Source organism: Chelonia mydas, chromosome 1, assembly GCF_015237465.2.
Source record: "Chelonia mydas isolate rCheMyd1 chromosome 1, rCheMyd1.pri.v2, whole genome shotgun sequence".
Classification (NCBI taxonomy): domain Eukaryota; kingdom Metazoa; phylum Chordata; order Testudines; family Cheloniidae; genus Chelonia; species Chelonia mydas.
Window position 1 is genome coordinate 303,864,999 of NC_057849.1, and position 25,766 is coordinate 303,890,764.

General features: G+C 41.6%; 1 protein-coding gene and 1 long non-coding RNA gene across 4 annotated transcripts in view; one reads left to right on the forward strand and one right to left on the reverse strand.

The window, feature by feature from the left end:
- Window positions 1–2,551: 2,551 nt before the first annotated feature.
- On the reverse strand, window positions 2,552–8,106 carry LOC122466450. The gene is made up of 3 exons (XR_006291932.1): window positions 7,996–8,106; window positions 4,405–7,594; window positions 2,552–2,610 (listed from the first exon to the last, which is right to left on the reverse strand). It is a non-coding gene; the product is annotated as an uncharacterized LOC122466450 (long non-coding RNA).
- The window catches only part of KCND2 (potassium voltage-gated channel subfamily D member 2), a 439,877-nt gene continuing 421,749 nt past the window's right edge, over window positions 7,639–25,766 (forward strand). The window contains exons 1-2 of one of the 3 annotated variants that reach the window (XM_037888937.2): window positions 7,639–8,602; window positions 10,794–11,971. In XM_037888937.2, coding sequence (XP_037744865.1) covers window positions 10,857–11,971 — 1,115 coding nt within the window. In that variant the 5' untranslated portion in view covers window positions 7,639–8,602; window positions 10,794–10,856. Of the gene's footprint in view, window positions 8,603–10,350; window positions 10,429–10,793; window positions 11,972–25,766 lie in introns of those variants that run through there. The other 2 variants (XM_037888936.2, XM_043550074.1) reach the window with 2 other exon arrangements.

Consider the following 25,766-nt stretch of genomic DNA (forward strand, 5'->3'; position numbering starts at 1 on the left):
CACACATTCAACCTGTGAAACTCATTGCCATGGGATGTTGTGAAGCCTGCAAGTACAATTGGGCTAAAAGAAAATTAGATAAGTTCATGGAGGATAGGTCCATCAATGGCTATTAGCCAAGATAGTCAGGGATGCAACACCTACGTTCTGGGTGTTCCTAAACCTCCAACTGCCAGAAGCTGGGAATGGAAAAAGGGGACGGGTCATGCAATAATTGCCCTGCTCTGCTCATTTCCTCTAAAGCATCTGGTACCAGTCACTTTTGGAAAATTGAATATCAGGCTAGATGAATCATTGGTCTGATCCAGTACGGCCAGTCTTATGTTCTTATGAAAAAGATTTGGGCATCATGGTGGATAATCAGCTGAATGTGAACTCCTGGCCCGGCACTGTGACCAAAAAAAAAGAAAATGTGATCCTGGGATGCATAAACAGGGAAATATCAAACAAAAGAGAGGTTATTTTACCTATATTTACACTGGTGCAACCACTGATGGAATATGGCGTCCATTTCTGCTGTCCACTACTAGTAGGCATCCTTCAGTCTCGAAGAGAGACCATGCGTATGTGCCCCTGAGAGGTAAATTATTTACTCAATTGGTTTTATAGACACCATGCTGTTGCTGAAGAAACCCACTTGAGAGAGACAATCTCTGCCGTATCTGATTTATTTAAAGATGGTGTTTCGGCCCTTTGGGCTCTGTCTTCTATGAGCCCTTTTCTCCTCTGCTAAGCTGGACTGCTTCCTCTCGTAACTCCGGTAACTTTGTTAAGCTCTTGTTTCCAAAAGCTGTTGTACTGAGTGTAATCTTCCCAGTTATCCACATCCATGTCCATTTCTTTGAGGTCTCGCTTGCACACATCATTGAAATGCAAATTTGGGTGTCCTTTGGGTCTTTTTTCCAGATGCCAGTTTGCTGTAGAGGATGTCCTTTGGGGTGCCTCCATCATTCATTTGGCACACATGCCCAAGCCAGCGGAGGTGTCTCTGTTTGAGGAGTGTTTGTATGCTGGATATACTGGCCCGCTTAAGCACCTCAGTGTTGGTGACTCTATCCCTCCAGGAAATTCCAAAGATTTGAGGAGGCAATGCATATGAAAGCTGTTGAGCCTCTTTTCCTGATAAGAGTATAAGGTTCATGCCTTGCTCCCATACAAAAGTGTGCTGATAACATATGCACGATACACACAGATCTTTGTGTGTTCTGTCAGTTTGTTGTTTTGCCAGACCCTCTTGTTCAGTCTAGACACTGTTGTGGCAGCTTTTCCAATGCGGATGCTGAGTTCCATTTCAAGTGAAAGGTTGACTGCAATAGTGGACCCCAGGTATGTGAACTCATTCACTACTTCAAGTTCATAGTTGTTGATCTTGATGGAGGGTGCTTCCTCAACTCCTTGGCACATTATGTTAATCTTTTTTAGGCTTATTGTAAGCTCCAAGTCTTGGCAGGCTTTGGAAAAACTGTCCATGAGGTTTCGGAGATGGGCTTCTGGGTGGGGTGTCACTGCGACGTCATCAGCAAAGAGGAGGTGTAGAATGAGGGTCTCCTGAGTCTTGATTTTAGATCTGAGTCTTGCAAGATTGAACAGGTCTCCATCAGATCTTGTGTGCAAGTAGATTTCCTCAGTTAAGAAACCAAAAGCTTGTTTCAGTAGCAAGGAGAAAAAGATCCCAAACAGAGTTGGGGCAAGCACAGAGACCCCTCTACGAATCTGGAAAGCCTTGGAGTCTGAGCTATCATATTGGACGGTGCCATATATGTTTTCATGGAATGACCGAATCATACTTAAGAACTTGGGGGGAGATCCAATCTTTTCTAGAAGCACAAATAGTCCGCTTCTACAGACAAGGTCAAAAGCCTTTGTGAGATCGATGAAGGCTATGTAGAGGGGCTTTTTTTCATTCTCTGTATTTCTCTTGTAGATATCTTAGACAGAAGATCATGTCAATAGCAGACCTTTCGGCTCTGAAGCCAAACTGTCATTCAGAATGGATTCTGTCTGCAAGCGTTCGAAGTCTGTTCAGGACAATTCGGGCAAAAGCTGGTGTCCACAATTCAGGAATTATGCTGATGTAAGGGACCATGGCATACATTTTGGCCTAGCAGTCCCTGCTCTGCTGGGGTCTGCACATCAGGAACTGAAGTCACTGAACAGGAGTCAGATGAATCGCACAAGGCAGGTTCAGGAAGCCAGAGTCATGGTCAGAGTGAGCCTAAGGTCAGAGACCAGAGGTCAGAGGTAGTACCAGGCTGGAATCAGGAGGCAGGAATCAGGGTCAGAGTCCCAGAGCAGAGACAATACCAGGCCAGAGTCAGGAGGCAAAAGTCAGGGTCAGACTCAGGATGGGATCAGAAGACAAGGTGAAGTCTGGGGTTACAGCAGCCAAAGTCTGCGTTTCAACTTTGTGGGCCAACCCCTGGGGTTAAATAGGGCACTTGGCCAATCAGAGGGTTGCAGGTTACTGTCACTCTGGCTCCCTTAGGTGGTACTTACTGTGGCACTTACTATCCACAGTGGTCCCTGGCTGGGGCTCTGCATGGTCTCCTAATGGCACTGTGGGAAAAGCAGGCTCTGTAGACTCAGGTTATAGCCCATGGACCCTTGCAGCTGATAAATGGAACAGGGTTTGGAGAAGAGACATGAGAAGGATTAAAAGCTTAGAAAACCTGTCTTATAGTGAGAGACTCGAGGAGCTCATTCTACATAGTTTAACAAAGAGAAGGTTAAACAGTGACTTTGTTACAGTATATAAGCATCTACATGGGGAACAAATACTTAATAATGGGATCTTCAATCTAGCAGAAAAAGATGTAAACACAATCCAACAGCTGGAAGTTGAAGCTAGACAAATTCAGATTGAAATAAGGCATACAATTTTAATAGTCTGGGTATTTAACCATTGGAACAATTTACCAAGGGTCATAGTGGATTCTCCATCACTGACAATTTTTAAATCAAGATTGGATGTTTTTCTAAAAGATATACTGTAGGAAATATTTTGGGGGAAATTCTAAGGCCTGTGTTAAACTGGAGATCAGATTAGATGATCATAATGGTCCCTTCTGGTTTTGGAATCTATGAAACTTAATGGCATGCTTGCCCTTCAGGAGATCAGGCCCCCAATCTGTATATAAATGAGCCTTATGTATCATTCTGAAGATATGATATCAGATAAATTACATGCATTTAAAATTAGAAATATCTATTCATCTATCGTTATATATAGTGGATAAAGTTTAAAAGTTTGCTTTTATCTTTTCACTATTAGGTAAAATATTACTAGTTTCAACCAGTATTTCCTATGCACTTATTAAGTGTAATATTTATTCTGGTTTCCAAAAAATTCTAGAACTCACGGTATGTAACAAACATTATCGAAAACTGATTAAATAAGTATTTCTTGGTTGAGAACAGCTGCAGTGCAAATATTTGGGGTCAGATCATCCCTTCTAATGGAAAGACATGGGGAAGATTTTTGAGGTTGTCCTCAGTGAAATTTCCTCCAGATTACTCCATCCATGTGAAAAGGGGATTGTCCTCTCACCCCTGTGCAGAAATGACAACGTAGTCAGTTCCCCAGAACCTGCAAAATCTCCAAGTTCATCTGAAGCTCTGAGGCTTCTGGCTCACTCACACTACCCTAAACAGGGAAAGGGATGTTTCCAAATCATGGAAAGAGAGCATAAAATTAATTGTGGTTACGTTCAAGTAGACTTCTTGAAGAACTGGTGGGGAAATAGTGAATGTAGTGCATTTTCCCCTATCCATGTCATGCCTTCTCTCCACACATCAATCCCTGACTCCATAGAAGGCCATTTACAAGATTCAGGGATAGTGCTGCAGATTCAGCTGTTCTTTTTGGAAAGTGGGAAATCCATGCACATAGATTATCCTTCCTGCATAGATCTCTGGGGAGTGACCTGAGCCTTGCTTAATAATTTTCCATTATTTTTTCCCCTTTTTATAAAAGTTATAATCCAATTCAAAATATTTTGCTGATCTTGCTGTCAGGGCTACAGTCAAAAGACAAACTAGATTTTGATAAGGTCAGAAAATTGCAGATTGAGCTGATATATTACCATAATTATCGGTATTAATCCCAGTCGCTGATTTCCATTTTTCTGGGTGGGTGCTCCACCCCATGGCCTCGCCCTGTTCCTTCCCCCAAGGCCTCTCTCTCTCTCCGCCTCTTCCCACCCCTGAGTGCCTCCAGCCCACTGCTGAACAGCTGATGGGTGGGTGGCTGGTGAGCACACACTATTTTTTTTCTGTGAGTGCTGCAGGCCTGGAGCACCCATGGAGTCGGAGCCTATGGTATTAATTGTATATTTCAATTATTTTCCTAAAATATGATTTATGTGATTTACTTCAGATCAGATCAGACAGTTTCAACACCCTCACCTAAAGGGGAGACACAGTCACGCGGAAGGTGGTTACAATTCATTGAGACTGAATAGGTTCAGCTGCCCAAACAATGGAGCAGCCATTAGAAGGGCATTCTCCTGGATAGACCCTGATGAATGCTCCTGCTCACTGGAAAAACAAAACACAGACCCAGATGAAGAGATTCTCAGTGTCAGAGACAAGCAGAGGTGTGGAGAGAAGAACAGTACGTCATACTGTGAATGGTGACCAAGGTGGGTCACAGAATCTCTGAGCTTTCTAGGAGAATGTAAGTCAGGTCACTTCTGTTTCTGTAATTTAAGAGGAAAGCCCATGTTGAAATGTTTGAAATGAAGAGGCACATTAGATGAGGCTTCTTTACATGTAGGCTTTTCAAAAAAAAATCCTTTTATTGTGTAACACTTTGAGCAAATGCTAAATAAAAATACATTTTTTAAAGAAAGCTGTTTGTCAGTCTTATCTGTCACAAGATCCTGAAGGGAAGAAATGCAGGTACCCTGCAGGGTGATAAATTGTTGGTATCCAAGTCCTGGCCTAAGAGTAAAAGAATCACAAGACTCCACCCCAAGATGGGTCACACCTCAAGGGGTGCCAGAGAGACCAGAAAGGAGGTAGTGGTGCTGCTAGCCCCATAACCTTGTCACAGGAAAGCTGACAATGTGGCTTTAAATAATTCCCTTGTTTTTTATAATAATTTTGTGCGTTAAGGATCGAGTATTAACTTAATACTAAATGAATTATTAAGAGAGAGACCATATGATTTTGTGTACCAAAGAAAGCTTTTGGTGTTAAAACTCTAACTATATCAAGGATGCACTAAAGAAAATCAACAAGTAAATGCAATAATTCTTTGGCATCACAGGCTTTAATCTGCTTAATCCACAGAGACCTCTTGGCACCTCATAAGAAAATTTTCAAAAACTATTTAGAAGCAATTTATTTTATATTTTATTGTTATAATCTCTAACACCATTTACTTCCACATTTCAGTTATTATCTTTAATGTTCCTCCTGCTTAATTCTTATTTGAAGTCATAATTCCCTTTATCACGCCATGCCAATTTCCCAGTAAGTGATAGTGATGTCACAGACAGAGGATTATGACTTCAGGAGACAAATTGATTATATGGTAGCTTTTACTTACATGAAATTAGTCTTCCTGAAAGTGCTGGATTAAGAATACTGGAGACTGAAATTCTCTATGTACAGAACAGGTAGAACACAAGTAACAGTTCAAGCTTCTCTCTAAATGCCTTTCATAATATTTTTAATGGATTTCATGCTGGAATGAGAAGGCAGTAGAATATGCTTACCCGTATAATCCTTAGCTTCTCTTCTGAGGATACTATTTCTGAACAGTATCATCATTTCTGTGATGTGGACACCTATTTAATAGGAACTGGACTGAAACCATAAACATTTCACACCATCAGAGTTCTCTGAAAGACATTACTTTCAATCACTTTTGACCTCAGACTTATGACTTAAAAGTGAAAGTTTCAAGATGTAATTATCCAAATATCCTGACTTACCCTATCTTCCAACTCAGCTGGTTTTAAATATATTTGTTGTTGTTGCATCTTTAAAGCAATGTCAGATGGCAGTGAGTTCTTCAAGGGAACCTATCCTCATCCGTGTTTGTGTGTGTATATGTGGGGAGAAGGGGAGTATGAGTTCTGATTGCACAGTTTAATTTTGTAAAAAACCCAACTGCAAAACAAAAATACAAGCAAAGATTACAAAAAAGGCTAACCATTTTATAGGCAAAGGCGGTTCATGTTAAAAAAGGAGATCTCACTATTATATGACTCGCTGCTGAACTATTGAAAACGTCAATCAGATGTTTTGTTAGTGGTCATAATATTACCTTTTGACATTGCTAGATCAGAGGCCATCCCTGTCATTTAGCATTGGGAAATGGTATCACTGACATTTAAAGCCCCTTATATATATCTTGACCAACCTATTGCAAATTGGATATCAAGTCTTTTTATAAGAATAATCATTAACTTATTGCTTTTTTTTATAATTAACATGGTGTTAAAGCATTGTCTTATAAGAAGCTCACAATGATTAAGACTTTCTAAAAGGCAAAATATTGAAGATTTTGAAAGCTTTCTCCAACACTAAAAGTCAAACTTTATTTTAAAAAAGCACTGTTACTTCTGCATACATGTTGCTAACAGCAGAAAAATGCAGGATTAATATACTGAGCATTTAGATTTGAATCATAACACTTCTAATAAAATAATGGAAAGGCTCCTTTTCCTTTAACGTTATTTTAGTAAGCTTGATTTGATGCTCTTGATCCAAAGTTCTCCTAATTTAGAAATTAGACGGGTTATACATGTCATGATCCTTATATCTTAATTTATGTAGAAGACTCACTTTTTTCAAATATTTCTCAGGGGAACATGTAGATTTTTCATGCTAAAGTACTCTCTCTCAATAGGAATAAAAAAAAATTAGTTTTACATGTTAAAAGTTAACCATACTATTTAAAAACATCCAAGTCCACTAAAAAGTACAGTATATACTGTTTTAGACTCTGCTATACTTCCTACTTTTTAATGATTTGCCAGATGTGGTGATTTGTCTCTCCTTCTTATAAGCCAGACTTCTAAGGCTGAGTCCAAAGATATAACAACAGTGAAAGAAGTAGCTAAAAATGCACTGTTTCAGATATTGAAATATGAAGGAAGCAAAATTACTATATGACAGATTTGTAGCTCTTCATGTTATTACTAAGCCAAATCAAACATTAGTGAAGAAGAGAAATAACCATTTGTAAGCTCAGTGAAAAAGACTGATTGTTTTAAGCATTTTAATTCGGAAATACAAAGCATTCGTTTCGCTTACAGGATACTAGTAAATAGCATTTCAAAATTAGGAAATCATATCACTAACCTCTGTACTTTTTACTGAAAGATGCACAGTTTTCCTAAATTTACAATCTCTATTTTTAAAAAAGCCACACCCTTAAAAATTACTGTAGATATTACAAAATAAAAACCCGATGGATTTTTATAATCACTGGACAATTCTTTCCCCATTGGTAATTTTGGTTGTAACTAGATCTTCTAATAAGAAGGATTAGTGGGGTGCAGATTGCTTCTCTCCCTCAGTCCCTACAGCAGGGCCGCTTTAGGAAAGGTGAAGAATTAACTTCTCGTCATCCACACGCCACCTAGTGATGAGGAAAGGGTGGATTGTCTTAAAAGGGAACAGAAAGGACAGAAGGATGAAAATGCTCACAGCACCCGTCCCACCGATCGCCTTTCTTGAAAGCTAGAAATGCAATTTGGATAAGGGATGCGATGGGAACTACAAAGAGGAATGAAGCTGCTATTAAAAAGTCTCGCAACACTTCACTTCCAGTCTGTAATTTGATTTTTTTCCTTAAGCAACTAATTTCTCCCCTTTGTTGCAAGGAACTGGCACTTCAAAGAGATCACCCTAATTGCCTCTTCTAAATCGTATCCAGAGCTTGACCTCCGCCCCAGGCAGCAGTCAACTAACTACGCCGCCAATGAGGGGGTGGACTGAGCCGCACGGACACGAGCCACACACACACACACACACACACACCATGTTCTCGCCTGCACCGCAACCCGGCGTGTAACGATTTGTAATTCTCTTTGTTCCTCTCTCCGATCGATGTCCTCCTCCTTCACGCCACCTCTCCGGGCTGCTTCCTTCGGTGGCATTTGCAGGAGCGGAAAGGAGAAGCAGCCGCCTGGAAAATAACAACCTGCAGCCGCCGCAGCAGCCGCTCCTCTCCCAGCTTGGCGAGGCATGGCCCACCCACTGGAGGGGCAGGAGAGAGAAGCCCTGCTGTGCCCTCTGCCTCACGAGTGCCTCTTCCCCACCCAGTCCGCGGCCATCTGCAGCCCCTCAGCCGCCCGGCGGCATGGGCAGCGGCGCGACTCCCTCCTGACAGGGGCCACCCCGCCGCAAGCTCCGCTCCTCGGGAAAGACGCGCTACATTAACTCGCCAGGCGCGATTACGCTGCTTCCTCCCCCCCCTCCCCTGGAACTTGTTGCTGGTGGTGCTTGGCGGCGGCGGGGGAAGCCCCGGTAGCTCTGGCCCCTGGGCTCGGGGCTGGCTTTCCCAGTGGCTCCCGTCTCTCCGCCTTTCCCGACAGGGCCCCGCGGATGAAAAAAAAGTCTCTATGCAAGTGCCAGACTTTGCCAGGTACGTACCGCGGGCTGTGCCCGGGCCGCGGGAGGGCGAGCCGAGCCTGGGGCTGAGCCGGGGGCGGGGGGGGGGTGGCTCCCTGCCTCTAGCCGGCAAACTGCACACGGACAGGGGAACCAGGGAGGCTCCCTCAGCCTCGGCTCCCGCTCCAAACCTCTCCCTGACACCGTCCGTACCGCGAGCCCCCTTCCCCCTAATCGCACACGAGGCTCACTGATCCCTTCCCTGGCCCCCTCCCCTTGCACTATGGAGACCCCCTAATCCCCCTGCCTCCCTAGCCTCAGCATGCCCCCCTCCGTGCACTGTGCAGACCCCCAGTTACCCTGCCTCCCTAGCCTCAGCATGCCCCCCTCCGTGCACTGTGCAGACCCCCAGTTACCCTGCCTCCCTAGCCTCAGTGTGCCCCCCCCTCCGTGCACTGTGCAGACCCCCAGTTACCCTGCCTCAGCATGGTCCCCTCCCTGCACTATGGAGCCCCCCTAACCCCCTGCCTCCCTAACCTCAGCATGCCCCCCCGCACTATGGAGCCCCCCTAATCCCCTGCCTCCCTAGCCTCAGCATGCCCCCCCTCCGTGCACTATGGAGACCCCCAGTCACCCTGCCTCCCTAGCCGCAGCATGCCCCCGCTCCGTGCACTGTGCAGACCCCCAGTTACCCTGCCTCAGCATGGCCCCTTCCCTGCACTATGGAGCCCCCCTAATCCCCTGCCTCCCTAGCCTCAGCATGCCCCCCCTCCGTGCACTATGGAGCCCCCCTAATCCCCTGCCTCCCTAGCCTCAGCATGCCCCCCCTCCGTGCACTGTGCAGACCCCCAGTCACCCTGCCTCCCTAGCCTCACCATGCCCCCCCTCCGTGCACTAGGGAGACCCCCTAATCCCCCTGCCTCCCTAGCCTCAGCATGCCCCGCCCTCCGTGCACTGTGCAGATCACCAGTTACCCTGCCTCAGCATGGCCCCCTCCCTCCACTATGGAGCCCCCCAAAACCCCTGCCTCCCTAGCCTCAGCATGGGCTCCTCTTACCCCCGCCCCTCGCTGACCCCCCTGCACTACGGAGACCCTCTAACCCTGTATTCCCACCCAACCCGCGCTTCACTCCAGACTCCAAAACCCGTGTCTCCCCTCCAAGCTCCACAGTCACTGTAACGCATCCACACGTCTCTCCCTCCCCGACCCCAGCCCCACCCCCCTCCCCGGCTTGCCCCAAACTTCTCTTCTCCCGCCTCAGCCCCCCCATAAACCAGCAGGCTCCTCCCCCCAACCGCTCCTTCGCCTGGATGCTTAAGCGCCCCACTGGCTATTCCCCTGCGCCGGGGCCCTTCTGACCCCCCCGCCCCCTGGCTCTCCCCGGGCTCTGCGCTGCTCTCCTCCCGGCTCTGGACCCCGCCCCATCACCTCAGTCCCGATTTCCCCCTCGCCAGCAGGCAGCCGCCCCCTCCGTCGGGGGTTCCCCCGCGCGTCACTCTCTGCTCCAGCGTGTTTTCCTGGAAGAAAACTTGCCGTGAAGTTTAAGGCTGTCGCCTTGAGCTCCTCCCCCGGCCGCGGGCTCCCCCTGCCCCTTCTCCCGGGGCCGAAATCCCAGGGGCAACCGGGCGGGGGGGATCAGTCCCGACGTCGCGCTGGGGCTCTGAATAGGGAAGGGGCGGCCGCCTTCGCCTGCCCACTCCCCTTCCAGCCGGGCCACTTAGCGTTGTGCAGGGCGGGAGGGGCTGGGGAGAAATTCTGCGGTAGCCCCCGGCTGGGAACTGCTTCGCGGCTGCCAGCGCCTCTCTCCTGCGCCCATCCCGCCGCCAGCGGCAGCTGCCTGGCTCCTCCGGCAGGAACAGGTGGGCGGAGAGTCGGGGTGGGCGCACATCGCTAGGGCAGAAAGATCTTCCCCTAGCTCCAGGTGGCTGGCCCTAGCTGGCTGCTGGGTGCACATCCTTCGCAGGCTGTGTCTGTATGCAACAGAGGGACCTTTCTTCACAGGAACCAGCTGGTAGGGAGGGTGAGGTTTTTTTGAACACCAGTACATGATGAATTTCCCAATACTCTGATTTATTATCTTAAGCCACTGGGAGGGAAAAGGGAGGAGACAAGACAAGTCTTTAAATAAATACTAATACTAATGAATAAATGAATAGTAATGTTCAGTACTTTGATATTGTGTGAGCATTTTTATTTATTCATTTTTTAAAAATTTATATTTTAGTGGCCAAGCCTAGATTGGCTCTAAAGTGATCCCTCAGCAGCAGCTGCACTAGCAGGTTGGACCATGGCAGCAGGAGTAGCAGCTTGGTTGCCATTTGCGCGGGCGGCAGCCATAGGATGGATGCCAGTGGCCACGAATCCCATGCCAGCTGCTCCCCGGCAGGAGAGAAAGCGAAGCCAGGACTCTCTGATTGTGTTGAACGTGAGTGGTACCCAGTTCCAGACATGGCAGGACACCCTGGAGCGCTACCCTGATACACTACTGGGCAGCTCGGAGCGGGACTTCTTCTACCATGCAGAGACACAGCAGTACTTTTTTGACCGGGATCCTGACATCTTCCGTCACATTCTCAACTTCTATCGTACAGGGAAGCTGCACTACCCCCGCCAAGAATGTATATCAGCTTATGACGAGGAGCTGGCCTTCTTTGGCATCATCCCTGAGATCATAGGTGACTGCTGCTATGAGGAGTACAAGGATCGCCGACGTGAGAATGCTGAGCGCCTGCAGGATGATGCAGATCAGGATCATGCGGCTGAGAGTTCCCTGCCTTCCATGACAACTCGGGAGAGAATGTGGCGGGCCTTCGAAAATCCACACACAAGTACACTGGCCCTGGTCTTCTACTATGTCACTGGCTTCTTCATTGCTATCTCTGTCATTGCCAATGTGGTGGAGACAGTGCCCTGTGGGGTAAACCCTGGTCGCATCAAGGAGCTGCCCTGTGGGGAGCGCTATGCTGTGGCTTTCTTCTGCCTGGATACTGCCTGTGTCATGATCTTCACTGTTGAGTATCTGCTGCGTCTGGTGGCAGCCCCCAACCGCTACAAGTTTGTGCGCAGTGTCATGAGTGTTATTGATGTAGTGGCCATCATGCCCTATTACATTGGTCTGGTGATGACAGATAACGAGGATGTCAGTGGGGCCTTTGTGACACTGCGTGTCTTCCGTGTCTTCCGGATCTTTAAGTTTTCCCGCCACTCACAGGGGCTGCGCATCCTGGGTTACACGCTAAAAAGCTGTGCCTCAGAGTTGGGCTTTCTCCTCTTCTCACTGACCATGGCCATCATCATCTTTGCCACGGTCATGTTCTATGCAGAGAAAGGTTCATCGTCCAGCAAGTTCACCAGTATCCCTGCAGCCTTCTGGTACACCATCGTCACTATGACAACGCTGGGGTAAGTGCAGATTTGCTTTGGCAATGGCCAACATTTTAACAACTTTATTGTCACAAAAGAGCAAGTTTGATTTTAAAAACTTCATTAGAAAAAGTGGGAGTATCAGTATTTGTTACAAAAACTTTACAGACACAAGTGGGTGCTTTATACATTCTATTTTAAACCCATGTGAATAGGTAGGTGTAAAAGTGTTGCCAGAGGATAAATGTGAATAATTAATTACAAAATCAAATTTTGTTTTCAAAATTATATATAGTTTCTTTACTCTTTGCTTTTGCAGATGGGACAGTTAGAGTATTTTTTGTAGTCTCCAGGAGACGTCAGTGGGTCTTTAATGATGTAATATAAGTCCTAGAAAGATCCTTTACAATATTTGCTAATGTAGTGGCAATTAACAAAAGCGCCAAGATAATCTTACCATATAGAAAACAGTGTAGCTCGGCCATTTTGTTTGAACCAAAGTGATATATAGAAACAGACTTGGATACTATAAAGTCAGTTGAATACACAAAAGCATAAGTAAAGCTTTAAACTTCACAAAGGCCAAACCTTGATCCCATTAAGTCACTGGCAAAATTCCCTTTGATTTCAGTGGGACTAGGAATTGGCCAAAAGTGAATGACATGTGTCAACCTACATACACTTATGAAAGTGCCTGTGAAGCTGACTGAGAAAGTATGACTAACATATGTGACTAATTTAATTCCAGTATATATGTTAAAAGTTGTTCTAGTTATAAATTAAACTTCCCAATAATTTGGAATTAAAATATATCACAGTTGACATTTAAGATCCAATGAGTTTTGGTGGTTAGTTAGGAGACTTCATTGTTTAAAAATGATATTTATGTCATTGTAGCTGTTTATTCTATAGATAAGGTCGTGGAAATGTATTTCTCTGTGATGCTAACAGAGATTTAGAAAGGTTGGTTAATTTGAGGAGGCAATTTGTCATTCTAGTCTTACTTCTGTGATATATAGCATGTTGTAATAGCTATTATATTGAATCTGAATCGGAGTTTATTCATTGTAAATTTCTAGTTCTTTTATGACTGGGCGTATTAAGAGACAAAACTTTTCTCTGTCACTAAGACCATCCTTTCATTAATCAAACATTTCATCACATCTTATTTAAATTGTCTGGGTTTATGGAACATGCCTCTTTTTTTTACTTTACCAAAATGAAAGTAAAGCTGTATAATGAATTAGTTTATTTATTACCTATTATCATAATCTAGATTGGAAAATCATGTAAAAAACTTTAAAGATAAAAGGGCTGTATTCTTCCATCAGTTTTTGTACAGAGCTTTTATCTTTAGTACAATATAACAAATGAAGATAAACACTGTACACTGGAAATATTTCATATGTCTTCTGGTATTGGTTTATAATGCCAGAAATGTGTTACAAGCTGTCATTGGTAACAAATTAAGGATTTGTTGTTATAGTAGGTAAAATGCTCTTATTACTATAGTTTTTTAATACTATTACATTATTAATTATTATCTAAGCTGTCGATAATTTCAGCAAAATCAGTCATGATCAATTAACATCACTGAGAACATTTACCACTGGAGATGAAATAACAAATGCAGGAGTTGATCTGTATTTGTTCATAATAACTGATATCTCTTCGATAATTAAGGTAGTCAGTATTGGTTGGTAGTACTTGTCCAAGGTACTGAACAGTACATTGTTGTTAACAGTTTATGTCCACCTTGTAATTGTCTATGTTTCTGATATAGGAGCCTGTTTGGCACTGGTAGGAAAAAATAAATAAAAAGTGTATTATGTCATGATTCTAGATTATAAAAGTATTTTAGACTGGGTAATGTTATCAAAGCACCTAAGTGATTTAGGAACCCAAATTTCATTGGAAACCAGCGAGACTTTGGATTCTAAGCAATTTTCAAAAATTGGATTTAGGGTCCTAAGTCACTTAGGCTAGATTTTTACGGGGATTTAGGTGCTTGAGGATGCAGGTAGAAACACAGTAGGATTTTTCAAAAGGATTTAGGTACTTAACTCCCATTGGTTTCAAGAGACCACTTAATAGGTGTTCTGTGACAGAATCTGTAAAGAGGCATTCTGGTGAGGGGCCTAAAAATTAGGAGGAATAATTCTCATGTGTAATCTCCATGACCCAGCAACAAGACCTGTGCATGCTATTTGTGCTACTGCCATGCAGAAGCTGCATAGGACCACTGCTGGACAAAATACATGTTCCAAATACATGTACATATAGGGGCTAGATTCACTTTAGGCACCTAAATCCCAGAATCAGTCCCACGGGGATTCACATAACCCCCAGTCAGCCACTGCTGAATCCCATAGCACCTAAACTCTCTCAGTGCCTAAGTTCCTTAGGCACCTATATTTCTGCCTCTGAGCATACAAACTGCAGTGACATACACGGTGTCTCCATGTCCAAGCCCCAGCACAATGTACAATGAGGGGGAAGTTAAGCATTCCTCTGTCTAACTTGCTTGTGGGACCCAATCTGGTAAGCATGCTCAGGCCTCCCCTACTAGATCAGTCCCAAGTAGGCAAGCTTACACAAATGGCGGGGTTGGGTGTGGGGGTAAAAAGGAGAAGGAGGAGGACCACCTCTCTCATAACTTTTAGCCCAGTGGTAGGGACTCACCTGGGAGACCTGTGGTTTAAGTCTCCCCTCCGCCTGATGGGGCAAAGAGATTTGAACAGGGATCTGCTACCGCTCAGATGAGTGCCCTAGCCAGTGGACTATGGGATAATCTGATGTGGGGTCTCTCAGGGTCTTTCTACAGTGAAATTAGACATCCACAGCTGGCCCATATCAGCTGACTCTGGCCCGTGGGGCTCAGGCTCTCTTTGGCCTAATGACTCTTTCATTATTTATTTCCTCCCCTCTTTCCCCACCCTCCACATGCCAGTTTCTTGCAAAAATGGTATAGGTACCTAATTCCAAGAGAGGGTTGGCAGCTGAGAATCCCAAGCAGAGGGAGGTGCCTCCCTTCAGGCTGGACTTAGATGCCTATCTCTGAGAGAGGGGTAGGGGTTAGCATGCACCTCTCAGCACCTCCTGCTGGTTAGTTTAGGTAGGAGCCACCTAGCCTAATGGCTTGTGTGAATCCCACTCTGAGGTACTGTCTCTCCTCATTCGTTGTATAGGGAGTCAAGGTGCTGAACTCAGACTTTGCAAATTCCAGTGATAAAGGTTAGGCATGATGATATTCAACATCCCCACACCTATGTTCCTTTGTGAATCTAGCCCTTACATGCCATTTGGGGGATAGCTGCACAATCATCCTGAATTTGGCCATTAACATTTACGATAACACATAATTCTGGAGAAGTTTTAAGCAGCATGTTAACTGAATAATGTTGTCCTTTTAATAATATCTTGTTAGCCACGTAAAGATTGTGATTAAATGTTAAATAGTGATGTATAACTTGAGTAGCATAAAAGGCTCAGAACTCTTCTCAGTTTGATAGAGTAAGTGCAGGAAAAGAGAGGAAAGTTACAAGGGAAAAAGAGTAAAGATCAGTGAAAGTTGATTGTTATTTTTTCTAGTAACTTGGATTAGGGGTTAGACCCTGCCACCCTTACTTGGGCTACACTCCCATTAATTTAAATTTGAAGTTTTGTTTGAATAAGGACTGCAGAAACTGGTCTTACATGAACCAAGTTCTTCACCTAGGAACAAAACTAGCTGAACTTGCTTATATTTTAGAGGATCACTGGCCCAACAAGTTATCTGAAATGTTATAAAATTGTAGGAAAGCTAATGCTAAATAATAGACTAACTTTATTTGAGTTTTGAAGACTGGATATTGTTCTTACAATTTGTGAGATAGCTAGGGTATTGAGTGTCAACCTTAGCAATTTGGGTAGTTATCTTGGAAGCATAGCCATATTTCTCAGTTCTGCATAAGTGGTAAGCAAATAAACCATCTTTTAAAAACACAGATTACATTTTTCTCTGTAGAATGCCAGTGACTTCAACTATTGCTACAAGTACAGACTTGTACTCCAAGTACATCACAACTATTAACTCTCCTCAACTCCAAATATCACAGTGGAAAGGGTTGTACGTGAGGTGTAGTTATACCAAAAATAAAATAAAAAATGAAAGGAGAAATGTAGTTCTAGGAGTAGAACACGTGCTCACAAACAAGCTGAGAAATGTGCATTAAAGTTTCAAGTCAATGTTTTAGTGATTTTTAACTATACTACTACTTCGGCTCTATAAACCATGAAGGTCCTTGGCCGTTCTCACAATTTGCCTCCCCTCCCCCCCTTCCCCCCCGCTTCTGTTATGGGTTTGCTTGTTTCACCTGCATCAGTTTTAATTATAGAAAAAGGTTACAAGTGAGACCCAGGTGAGTAACAAGCACAGGGAAAAGCAGAAGGAGGTTGTAGAGATGTGGGGAGGAGGGTTCAAGCTGGCAATAAGGACCAGAGAAGCTTGGGGCCAGCAGCACAAATGAGGCACAAAGGACAAGCAGCTGTAGGGTAGGAATGGAGTCAGAGCAAGAGCTGAGGTCTATTGCAACTGAGGCTGACAGATTTACACAGGTGCTTATCAGACACGCACAACTACAATGACTGAATTCTGCCACTTTCTGCTGTAATCCCCTAATTTACTGGTTTTCTTCCTGGCGCTGCTATAGCCAACAAATGAGCTGGGGAAGCCTGGGCCAAGTTTTAGTGGAGTGGGAGTGTATGTTTGTAGATCATACAGCAGTATTTGTACAAATGTATATATGCTGTTATATATTGTGCTTTAAATAAAGAATGTATTGATCTTTTGTGACTGGTTCAAAAACAATGACACAGGCATATGAAATAGTATCTTCATATTTATGGGCATGACATTATATAGTTTTGTCAGATCATATAACACATCAATAGGTGAATTATAGACTTTGTGGAGGGCTATTTAAAAATAAGAAAATTGATTTTTTGCTTTCATAATGTAAACTAGATGTATTTACAAAAGAAAGTAACAAACAGTTCCATTACTTATTATTATTAATTTATTCATGTGCTAAGCATCTTACAAAAGATTCCCTGCCCTGAAGAGTTTACCGTCTACTAGATGACATGATGTTGTAACATGAGAAAGCTACAAATAACAGATCAGGGAATAGGATGATGGGTCTAATGCTGTTCTACACCTGCTACTTCCATCCCCTACCTTCATCATTTACCTCCCATTCCTTTCAGGTCCTTGAAGTACGCTTCCTTTAGTTCTTTTCTCCTCACAACGCTGTTCTCTATAGTCCTCCAAGCTCTGATTTTGACTATTGGCTTTCTGTGTTCCTCTATTCCCGCTCCCTTATCCACAGCCTGGGCAAATTTAACTTCCACATGAAAGACCCTTCTGACTTTTGCTTTCATTTTTGTCCTCTCCCTAGCTTCCTCATTCAGCTGCCAGAACTGGATCAAATCCTCCATTCATCACCATTGTCATTCTCCTGACCTAATCTTTACCCATAACGGTTCACTCTCTGACCTTTTCTTGATGAATTGCCTCTTTACAATCATCACATAATCTCCTTCAGCAATGCACAATTCATACCTGATCTACACACTATCTTGTGTTCTTTCTGTGACCTCCAAGCCATCAATGTCTCCTGTGTCTCTGATCTTTGTCTGCTCAGAAATACCCAAATATCAAAAATAAAGAACCAATAGTTAAGTAAAAATACAAAAAGAGAACACAATCCTGCAAACCCCTACATCATGAGTAGTTTCATTAAAGCCTATGGGACTACTCATGGGAGTGAGGGCTATTCATGTGAGAAAAGATTTGCAGAATTGGATCCTTATTTCTGTATTTTTACTTAACTAGTTGTTTCTTTTAGTATTTGTATGCTTGATATTTTTTCAAGTCTGTTTCAAATTGAATTTTTCTATTTTTGTGTACAATCTTGTGATGGTGCTAGACTCTGCAAATACATTAGATGTTTTGATCTATTTTTTTCACAATGGGATCTGAATAGCTAGAATACATAAAATGGGAAGGACAAAGTGTAATATAACCACCTTCAAAGTATGTTACTTGATATTCAAAATGGGCTCCAGAGAAAATATGAAGTATTTGAAAATAAGGGTCAGTTTGGTGGCAGTGAAAACAATTTTTGTTTATTTGCTAATAAAAAGATGCTTAAAATTGCATTGTGCTATTGGGTGCCTTGTTAGGAAACAGAAGTCATTATATCTGCTTTAGTTCTCTTCAGATAGGTCAACTTGCATGACTAAAAGATCATGCAGATTTCTTAAAGGGAAGGAAGATTGTTTACTTCATGCAGTTTCCCTGGAGCATGAATTTCTTTACCACAGATACAAGCATGGATGTGGTGGGAAGATGAGTTTTCTGTTGAGAATCTCATTTATTTACTTCTTTTGGTGGAAACAGATGGAATTTGGTTTTCTTGTAGTTACTGTGAGTCAAGAATAACAACACTTGGGTTGGTGCTGAGGAGGTGGCAATAACAAAATATATGCCAGTAGTACCCTGTAAGTGTATAAATTGACATGAAGAATGATCACCACTGACATCTGATTTATTGATTATAGCCCATCATATGAACGGTCCTCAGCTAGTAATGCGAATATGAACTATATGAATGGTTTGACTGAAGTGATAAAAATCCAGGCAGTTCAAATTGCATGGTGACACAACAGTTAACTCAAACCATTGTGAACTTCTGTACCCCTGCCCAACAAGACACGTTTACAATGGAAATGCTGGGAAAAAAACCCTATAAATATTTTTATAGTATCTATAAATACTGTATCTATAAATACAGTAGTAGAGATAGCGGTGCTACATATGAAGCTGTCTGGGAAACAAAATTGTAGTACTGAATACAGAAACTGGTAAAAGAGCTCAAAATCCATCTGAAATCTTGTTGTTGTTATAGAAAACATTTCATAAACACAAGAAAAGACCATCAATTTACTTTATTTATTTTCCATAATAAACATTTGAAATAATAAAAGTCTGTGGGCCTGTTTCTCATTTTATTGAAATTTTACCCCATATAATCCTGTTACTCCTCGTTTACACCAACAAAAGTGAGAGGAGAATTGGATTCTATAAGTCATAAACTGACTCTTTGTTTAAAAGAAGACATATAAAATACAAACCCAAAGACATAATTTAGATTCAGGTGCAGATTCAAGTTTCATCAGTTATCTGACAGCAAAGTTGACACAGTGCTAGAAAAGATCCTGAATATTTCTGTATCTATCATTCATCAGGCGGTGAATGAGAACACTGATTTTTATTTAAGACATAGTCTATAAAACAGTTTTCCTTCACTTCTTATGAAGTGGAGAAAATATTTTTAAATGCCTAGAATGTGCATTAGAATGATAGCTCTATGTTCTGTTACATTTCTCTGAAACAATAATAATTACCATGCTTGGACTGTCACCTGTATCGCAATTACTGGTCAAATTCTATCAGTGGATCTGCAGTACATGGCTTAACTAACATCATTTCTGGCTGCAATATATGAATGAGAATCTCTCATACCCCAAATAATATTTCTATAATCACCTTGTTTGGTATTAAGTGAATAGATCTAAAAAAAGGAGCATTTTGACAAAAAAGGAGCATTTTTACCACAGTGCAATGAGAAGTTATATTATTTTTTCCCAAACTGGCTTAAATAAGGGTCAGTTAAGGTGACAAACATATTCTACCTTTTAAATAGAACAACTGAAGTGCAACAGATGTGAGAATCATAAGAGAGATTGCTGGACACAAGTCTTCATGTATATACTTACTGACATAGGGTCAAAATCAAAACATTAGCACATATAAAATTATGTGGCTTCTGGAAGATTCCCTGAAAGATTTTAGCTCAATTTAAGTAATAATAACCATAATTAATGATTAATAACAATTGATAATTAGTAACTAGTAATTAATAAATAATAATACATACTAACTAATAAAGAGTGTCTTGTGACAGAGATAACCCAGATCCATCAAATTGCAGACTTGCTAAAGGGAAATACATTAGTTTCTTCACACCAGCACAATGGCATTTCAAGAGATAAGAAGCAGCTTGTAGCAGAGATCCCCAGATCTCTGGAAGGGATACGGATACCTTAATGGTCTAAATATCCAGATCTGAAAGTTCATCTGCACCCTACAAACCCATACTCAAATAGCAGCAGTTTTAACACTTTCTATTTCTAAAAGCTGATAAAATAATCATAACATATTATTGTGGCTGTATGAGATCGTAAAAACCAAGTTCCGTCTATGTGACTATTAAAGATTCAGCGGCGCTTTTCATAAGAGCAGTGCAGTGGTTTGCTCTGAGGTCCTTGATAAAACAATATTTCCTTTCTCACATTGCTGTGTAGCATACTGTGCACTGGTTGGCTACAACCCTCCATCCCTGAGGTGTGAGCATTACCAGGGTTCTGTATGCGTGCTCTTAATTTAAGCCTGATCCTGCACCACTGAAGTAAATGGGAGATTTTTCATTGCCTTCAACAGGGGCAGAATCCAAGCCATTGTGAAGATGGAAGATGCTGTAAAAATATTACTATGAATAATCTCATATTTATGTAATATATAATATATGGTCATGCCCACATTTCCAAATCTGAGCCCAGATCCTTCAAAGTGATACATGCGAGTAGTCCCTTACACCTGATTGGACTCCCACTGCAGTCAATGAGATAACTTACGAGCACAAGGATCCTCCTGCATGGATCAGATTGCAGGATCAGAGTGCTGTGAGCCAGATTTTAAAGGTAATTAGGTGCCTAAAGACACAGGGAGACACCTAGTGGGGTTTTCAAAAGCGCCTCACTGCCACTGAAATCAAAGGGAATTATGTGCCTAAGCAGCTAGCTGCATTTTAGGTGCCTAAAGGCTTCTAAAAATCATACCCTTACTTTAGGTTAAGCACCTAAACCCATACTTAAGAACCTAAATAAATGGCCTGATTTTTAGAGCACCAGCTGCTGGTATAGAAATAAATGGGATTTACAAGTGCTCAGCATTTGTGAAAATTAACATTTCTTATGTTCCTATGACATTAGCAAAGCAGAAAATTGTGTATGTGTGTGATATTTTTTATTTCATTTTTTTAGGAAAGGGAGGTAGATAGTTTAACAGGTAAAAGAGGGGAAATAACTTGAAGAGAGATTTTTCTAAAGGCAAAATCTTCTCTTTGATTTTTAATTTTTGCAGTCATTTTCTGTAATTGATAATTTAGCAAGAAGATAATTGTAAGAAGTATTACTTTTGTTATGCAAGTTTTACAAATTCTTGTTTGTTATTCTTGAACCAGTTAAAATGTTTTCCAGTAACTAACTGCAACATTTTAAAATGGAGCATATGCAAGTATCCAGTTTTGAAAACTGTTATAGCCTGGAGATCTGATTGACTTCAGTGAGATCAGAATTTGGGTTAGAGACAGTAATTTTGATGAAAGGTCCAGCACAAGCACTTACACAATTGTTGTTACTTTTTGTTACTTCTGAGTTTTGGAAAGTATTGTGGGCTAATCCATGTGGAAGAATCTTTCAAGTTATCATTTGTGACCATTGCCTTCCAGGAATTCTTTGTGAGGGAATGAATCTCAACCCATCCTAATTGTGCCAGCCTGTAACATTAGCTAGTAATTTATCCCCTACTAATTTCTTTTGAATCTCTATTGTTAGCTTCCTCCAGTAAGCCAAACCAAAAGGGTTTTCTATACAAGACCGTGAGATGTAGAAAGGGCACTTAATTTATTTTCAGTTTTATTTTTATCAATCTGTTTTTTTTCCTAAAAGAGGGAAACATATTATCATGTTTGAAACTTTACTTTCCATTTCTGTAACCTGCATCTATATCACCTGTAGCCGGTTAACAATTTCTTGAACTTCCTTATCAGTTGTGGGCAACAACTACTGCACTGTGCTGGGCTATTTAGGAATAAAGTGGATGGATGGATTACATGGTGGATTACAGTGGCAACATGCTGGTTCCTAAGCTCTCCTGCTTCCCACAGTGGGCAGAGGGGTTGAAGATGTGTTCCCCTGATCAAACTGTGAAGAAAAGTTTGTTTTATGAAGTCTCATCTTTCGTTGAATGAAAAATAAGAGGTTTAAAAATGAGTCTCTTTGTATTGAAGGTACAGCAAAGTTAAGAAATCCCTGTGTTTTTAGGAGAAGCTTCCTTGTTAATTTACACAGAGAATTATTCTGGATTGATTTAGGGGATTTTCGTTTTATAAGCTTTTTGGAGTGGGTTTGACTATATTGATTACTCATTTACATCAATAAATCAAATCCAGTTGAGACAAAGATAATAAGAAGTAAGGACAGAGTGGAATAGGTAAGCAGAAGCTACATATACCAGATGGTAGATAGACAAGTTAGGGGTGTTTAAATAATTCAGATAATAAAAACAACCAAGTCATGTTATAATATTTATTAGATGTATTGTAATGAACTAAGTTAATTTTTGTGTGTTAAAACAACTGCAATGGAGAATTTAGTCAACCTATAATCAGTAGCATTGTTCTTTTTTACCTTTGGGCATAAAACCTCACAAAAATACAAACAATATTCAGACAGAAAGTTAAGAATAAACATATTTACAAATTGCCTTAGTGGTTAGAAGAACTAGATTTTCATTACCTGACACATGAAAATGAGGTAAAGGCAGAAAAGGCCCTTGATTTGAGTTGCTAGGAGAAGCCTCAAAAAGGCCAATAAGATATTGGCTTATTTCAAAAGAAACATACCTCTAGGGATATGGTGCTATCAATAAAGCATTACCTACACTAATTTTGGAGTACAATACCCCAGTTTTGGTTTATATGAAGAGAGAGGACGCAACTGGATTACCTCCTTGTGATTAGAAGCATCCACAACCTTAGTTTCCTGTCTGACAAGTAGTTTCCTGCTCAATGACCACATTGAAAAGGTCCTCTACTTCCAGGGTAAACTGAAGTCCAGACATAACAAAAAGGCTTCCAAACAAGACCTTTGCCCTCCCTGTGTCATAGCCCTTCCCCTTGGTTGTGAAGATACGACCCCACAATCTTTAGGTAGTATCTTAGAGCCATAAGGGAGCCCATGTCTGCCCTCTGCCTAGGATTTCTGCCTTGGGACCGTAAAAAGTGAAGTAGCTATCCATTCCAAATTCAACCATTCTTGATTCATTTTTGCATCAGGTCCACTGCCTATGCTTGCCTGTTGTTTAGGCCTTTCCCTGTGAATGCAAACAAAATACCCAGTTAAAATCAAGTTTTCAGGTTTATGGTTTTTCAAAGAAAACCAAAAACCTTTTGAAGAAAATTATAAAGAAAATATGTTGAAAGTTTTGTGTGTGTGTGTGGTTTTTTTGGGGGGCGGGAGGTGTCAAAATCCCAAGCAGTTCTGTTTCTGAGTCAGCAAATGGATAGCCTAAAACAACAGCTCTGAAAGGGATGTGAACTGTTCCCATTTCATATGAATGGGAAACCTGCTGATGGAGATTTAAATGTCAACATTTTAGCTATTTAACTACTGACCATTTTAGAAGAAAGAAGAAAAGGAGTACTTGTGGCACCTTAGAGACTAACCAATTTATTTGAGCATAAGCTTTCGTGAGCTACAGCTCACTTCATCGGATGCATACTGTGGAAAGTAGAAGATCTTTTTATACACACAAAGCATGAAAAAATACCTCCCCCCACCCCACTCTCCTGCTGGTAATAGCTTATCTAAAATGATCACTCTCCTTACAATGTGTATGATAATCAAATTAGGCCATTTCCAGCACAAATCCAGGTTTTCTCTCCCCGCCCCCAACCCACTGTCCTGTTGGTAATAGCTTATCTAAAGTGACCACTCTCCTTACAATGTGTATGATAATCAAGATAAGCTATTACCAACAGGAGAGTGGGTTTGTGGTGGGGGGGGGGGAGAGAAAATCTGGATTTGTGCTGGAAATGGCCCAACTTGATTATCATACACATTGTAAGGAGAGTGATCACTTTAGATAAGCTATTACCAGCAGAAGAGTGGGGTGGGGGAGGTATTTTTTCATGCTTTGTGTGTATAAAAAGATCTTCTACACTTTCCACAGTATGCATCCGATGAAGTGAGCTGTAGCTCATGAAAGCTTATGCTCAAATAAATTGGTTAGTCTCTAAGGTGCCACAAGTACTCCTTTTCTTTTTGCGAATACAGACTAACACGGCTGCTACTCTGAAACCTGTCATTTTAGAAGAATCACCAAACTAATGTGCTTATCTGACAATCTAAACTTACCTCCCACACCACTAGTGCCACTAGTTCTGAATCTCCTCTACTGTGATGTCAAAATCTCCAGCTTTTACCATATAGTTGTGCATTGTCAATACAAAATTGTGCAACAGACTGGAAATTTAGAGGAATTTACAATTTTAACTTTACTTAAAACTGCTGCAAAAACTCCAGTCTGCAGCACTGGAGAACTGCAGAATCCTGAGTCCCTTGCCAAGGAACTGAAGATAAGTTTACTGCAGAGTACATGAAGCTTTACTCATTTGTCTTCTGACTTTGCCTGCTTTTCTACAAAGTATGTGAGCCTCCCCCATGGGTGAACTTCTATAATTTGGTCTGAATCTTGTTATTGATGATGGCCTGTTTATTATTACTTGAAAAATTGAAACTTCCTCTTCATGTTTTGCTTCTCTGGAGAATCAAAACTTTTCCAGCTGGCATATTTTTACCATATTTCTATTGTTGATAGGTCCCCTAAAATTACATGTTTCTCTCAAAGTGCCTGTCTTTCTTTTTGTCAGACTTTACCAGTTGAAAATATGTGTTTCTACATTAATTTTGTGTATTAATTGGAATTTTATTTTTCCCATCTCTGATTTAAAAGAATTGGAAGAATACTTCCTTAAGCTTTTCTTAGTTTACCCTATTCCTGCTAGTGGATTTTTTTTTTTTTTTTTTTGCTATTTGTTTAAAGAGTGTGTCCTGGATAAGTTTCTCTCAATGACAGAATTGTCATAAATTTTCAGAGCTAGTTCCAAATCTAAGGTACCAAACTGCAGCTTTACCTTTGATTAGAGGCTAGGAGAGAAATGTGAAAAAAATATCTGCTTCTCTGGTGAGCGTGGACAATGTGTACTTCATGACTTCTGGGAAAATACAGTAGAACACAGTTACGAACACCAGAATTACGAACTGACCAGTCAACCACACACCTCATTTGGAACCGAAAGTACACAATCAGGCAGCAGCAAAGACACACACACAGAAAAAGCAAATACAGTACTGTGTTAAACATAAACTACTAAAAAATAAAGGGAAAGCAGTATTTTTCTTCTTCATTGTAAAGTGTCAAAGCTGTATTAAATCAATGTTCAGTTGTAAACTTTTGAAAGAACAACCACAGCATTTTGTTCAGAGTTACGAACAACCTCCACTCTCGAGTTCATAACTCTGAGGTTCTGCTGTTCTGGGAACCTGCATTAACATTGACCCTATACCAAAAGAGATAGTAGGGATATCAGCACGTACTACTGCTGCTTCTCTTTCAGTTCTTAGGTGCTTGAATCTTGACAGATCTTTACAGGAATAGAAGGATTGTTCAGACAGATTGTTTCTGAATTTGGAGGGATTTTTTTTAGCACTTTTCTGATATCTACAGAGACAAAGTGGGAGCGGGGGAGAGGAAGTGGAACTGTGTAGTGTCGCTAGAGAAAAATTATTTTAGCTAACCACTTTGTTAGAAATAAAGAAACAGAGAAAGAAAAACAGTGCTGTAAATCTGAACTGCTTGTTTTACAAGCAAGCAACCTGCTAGTGA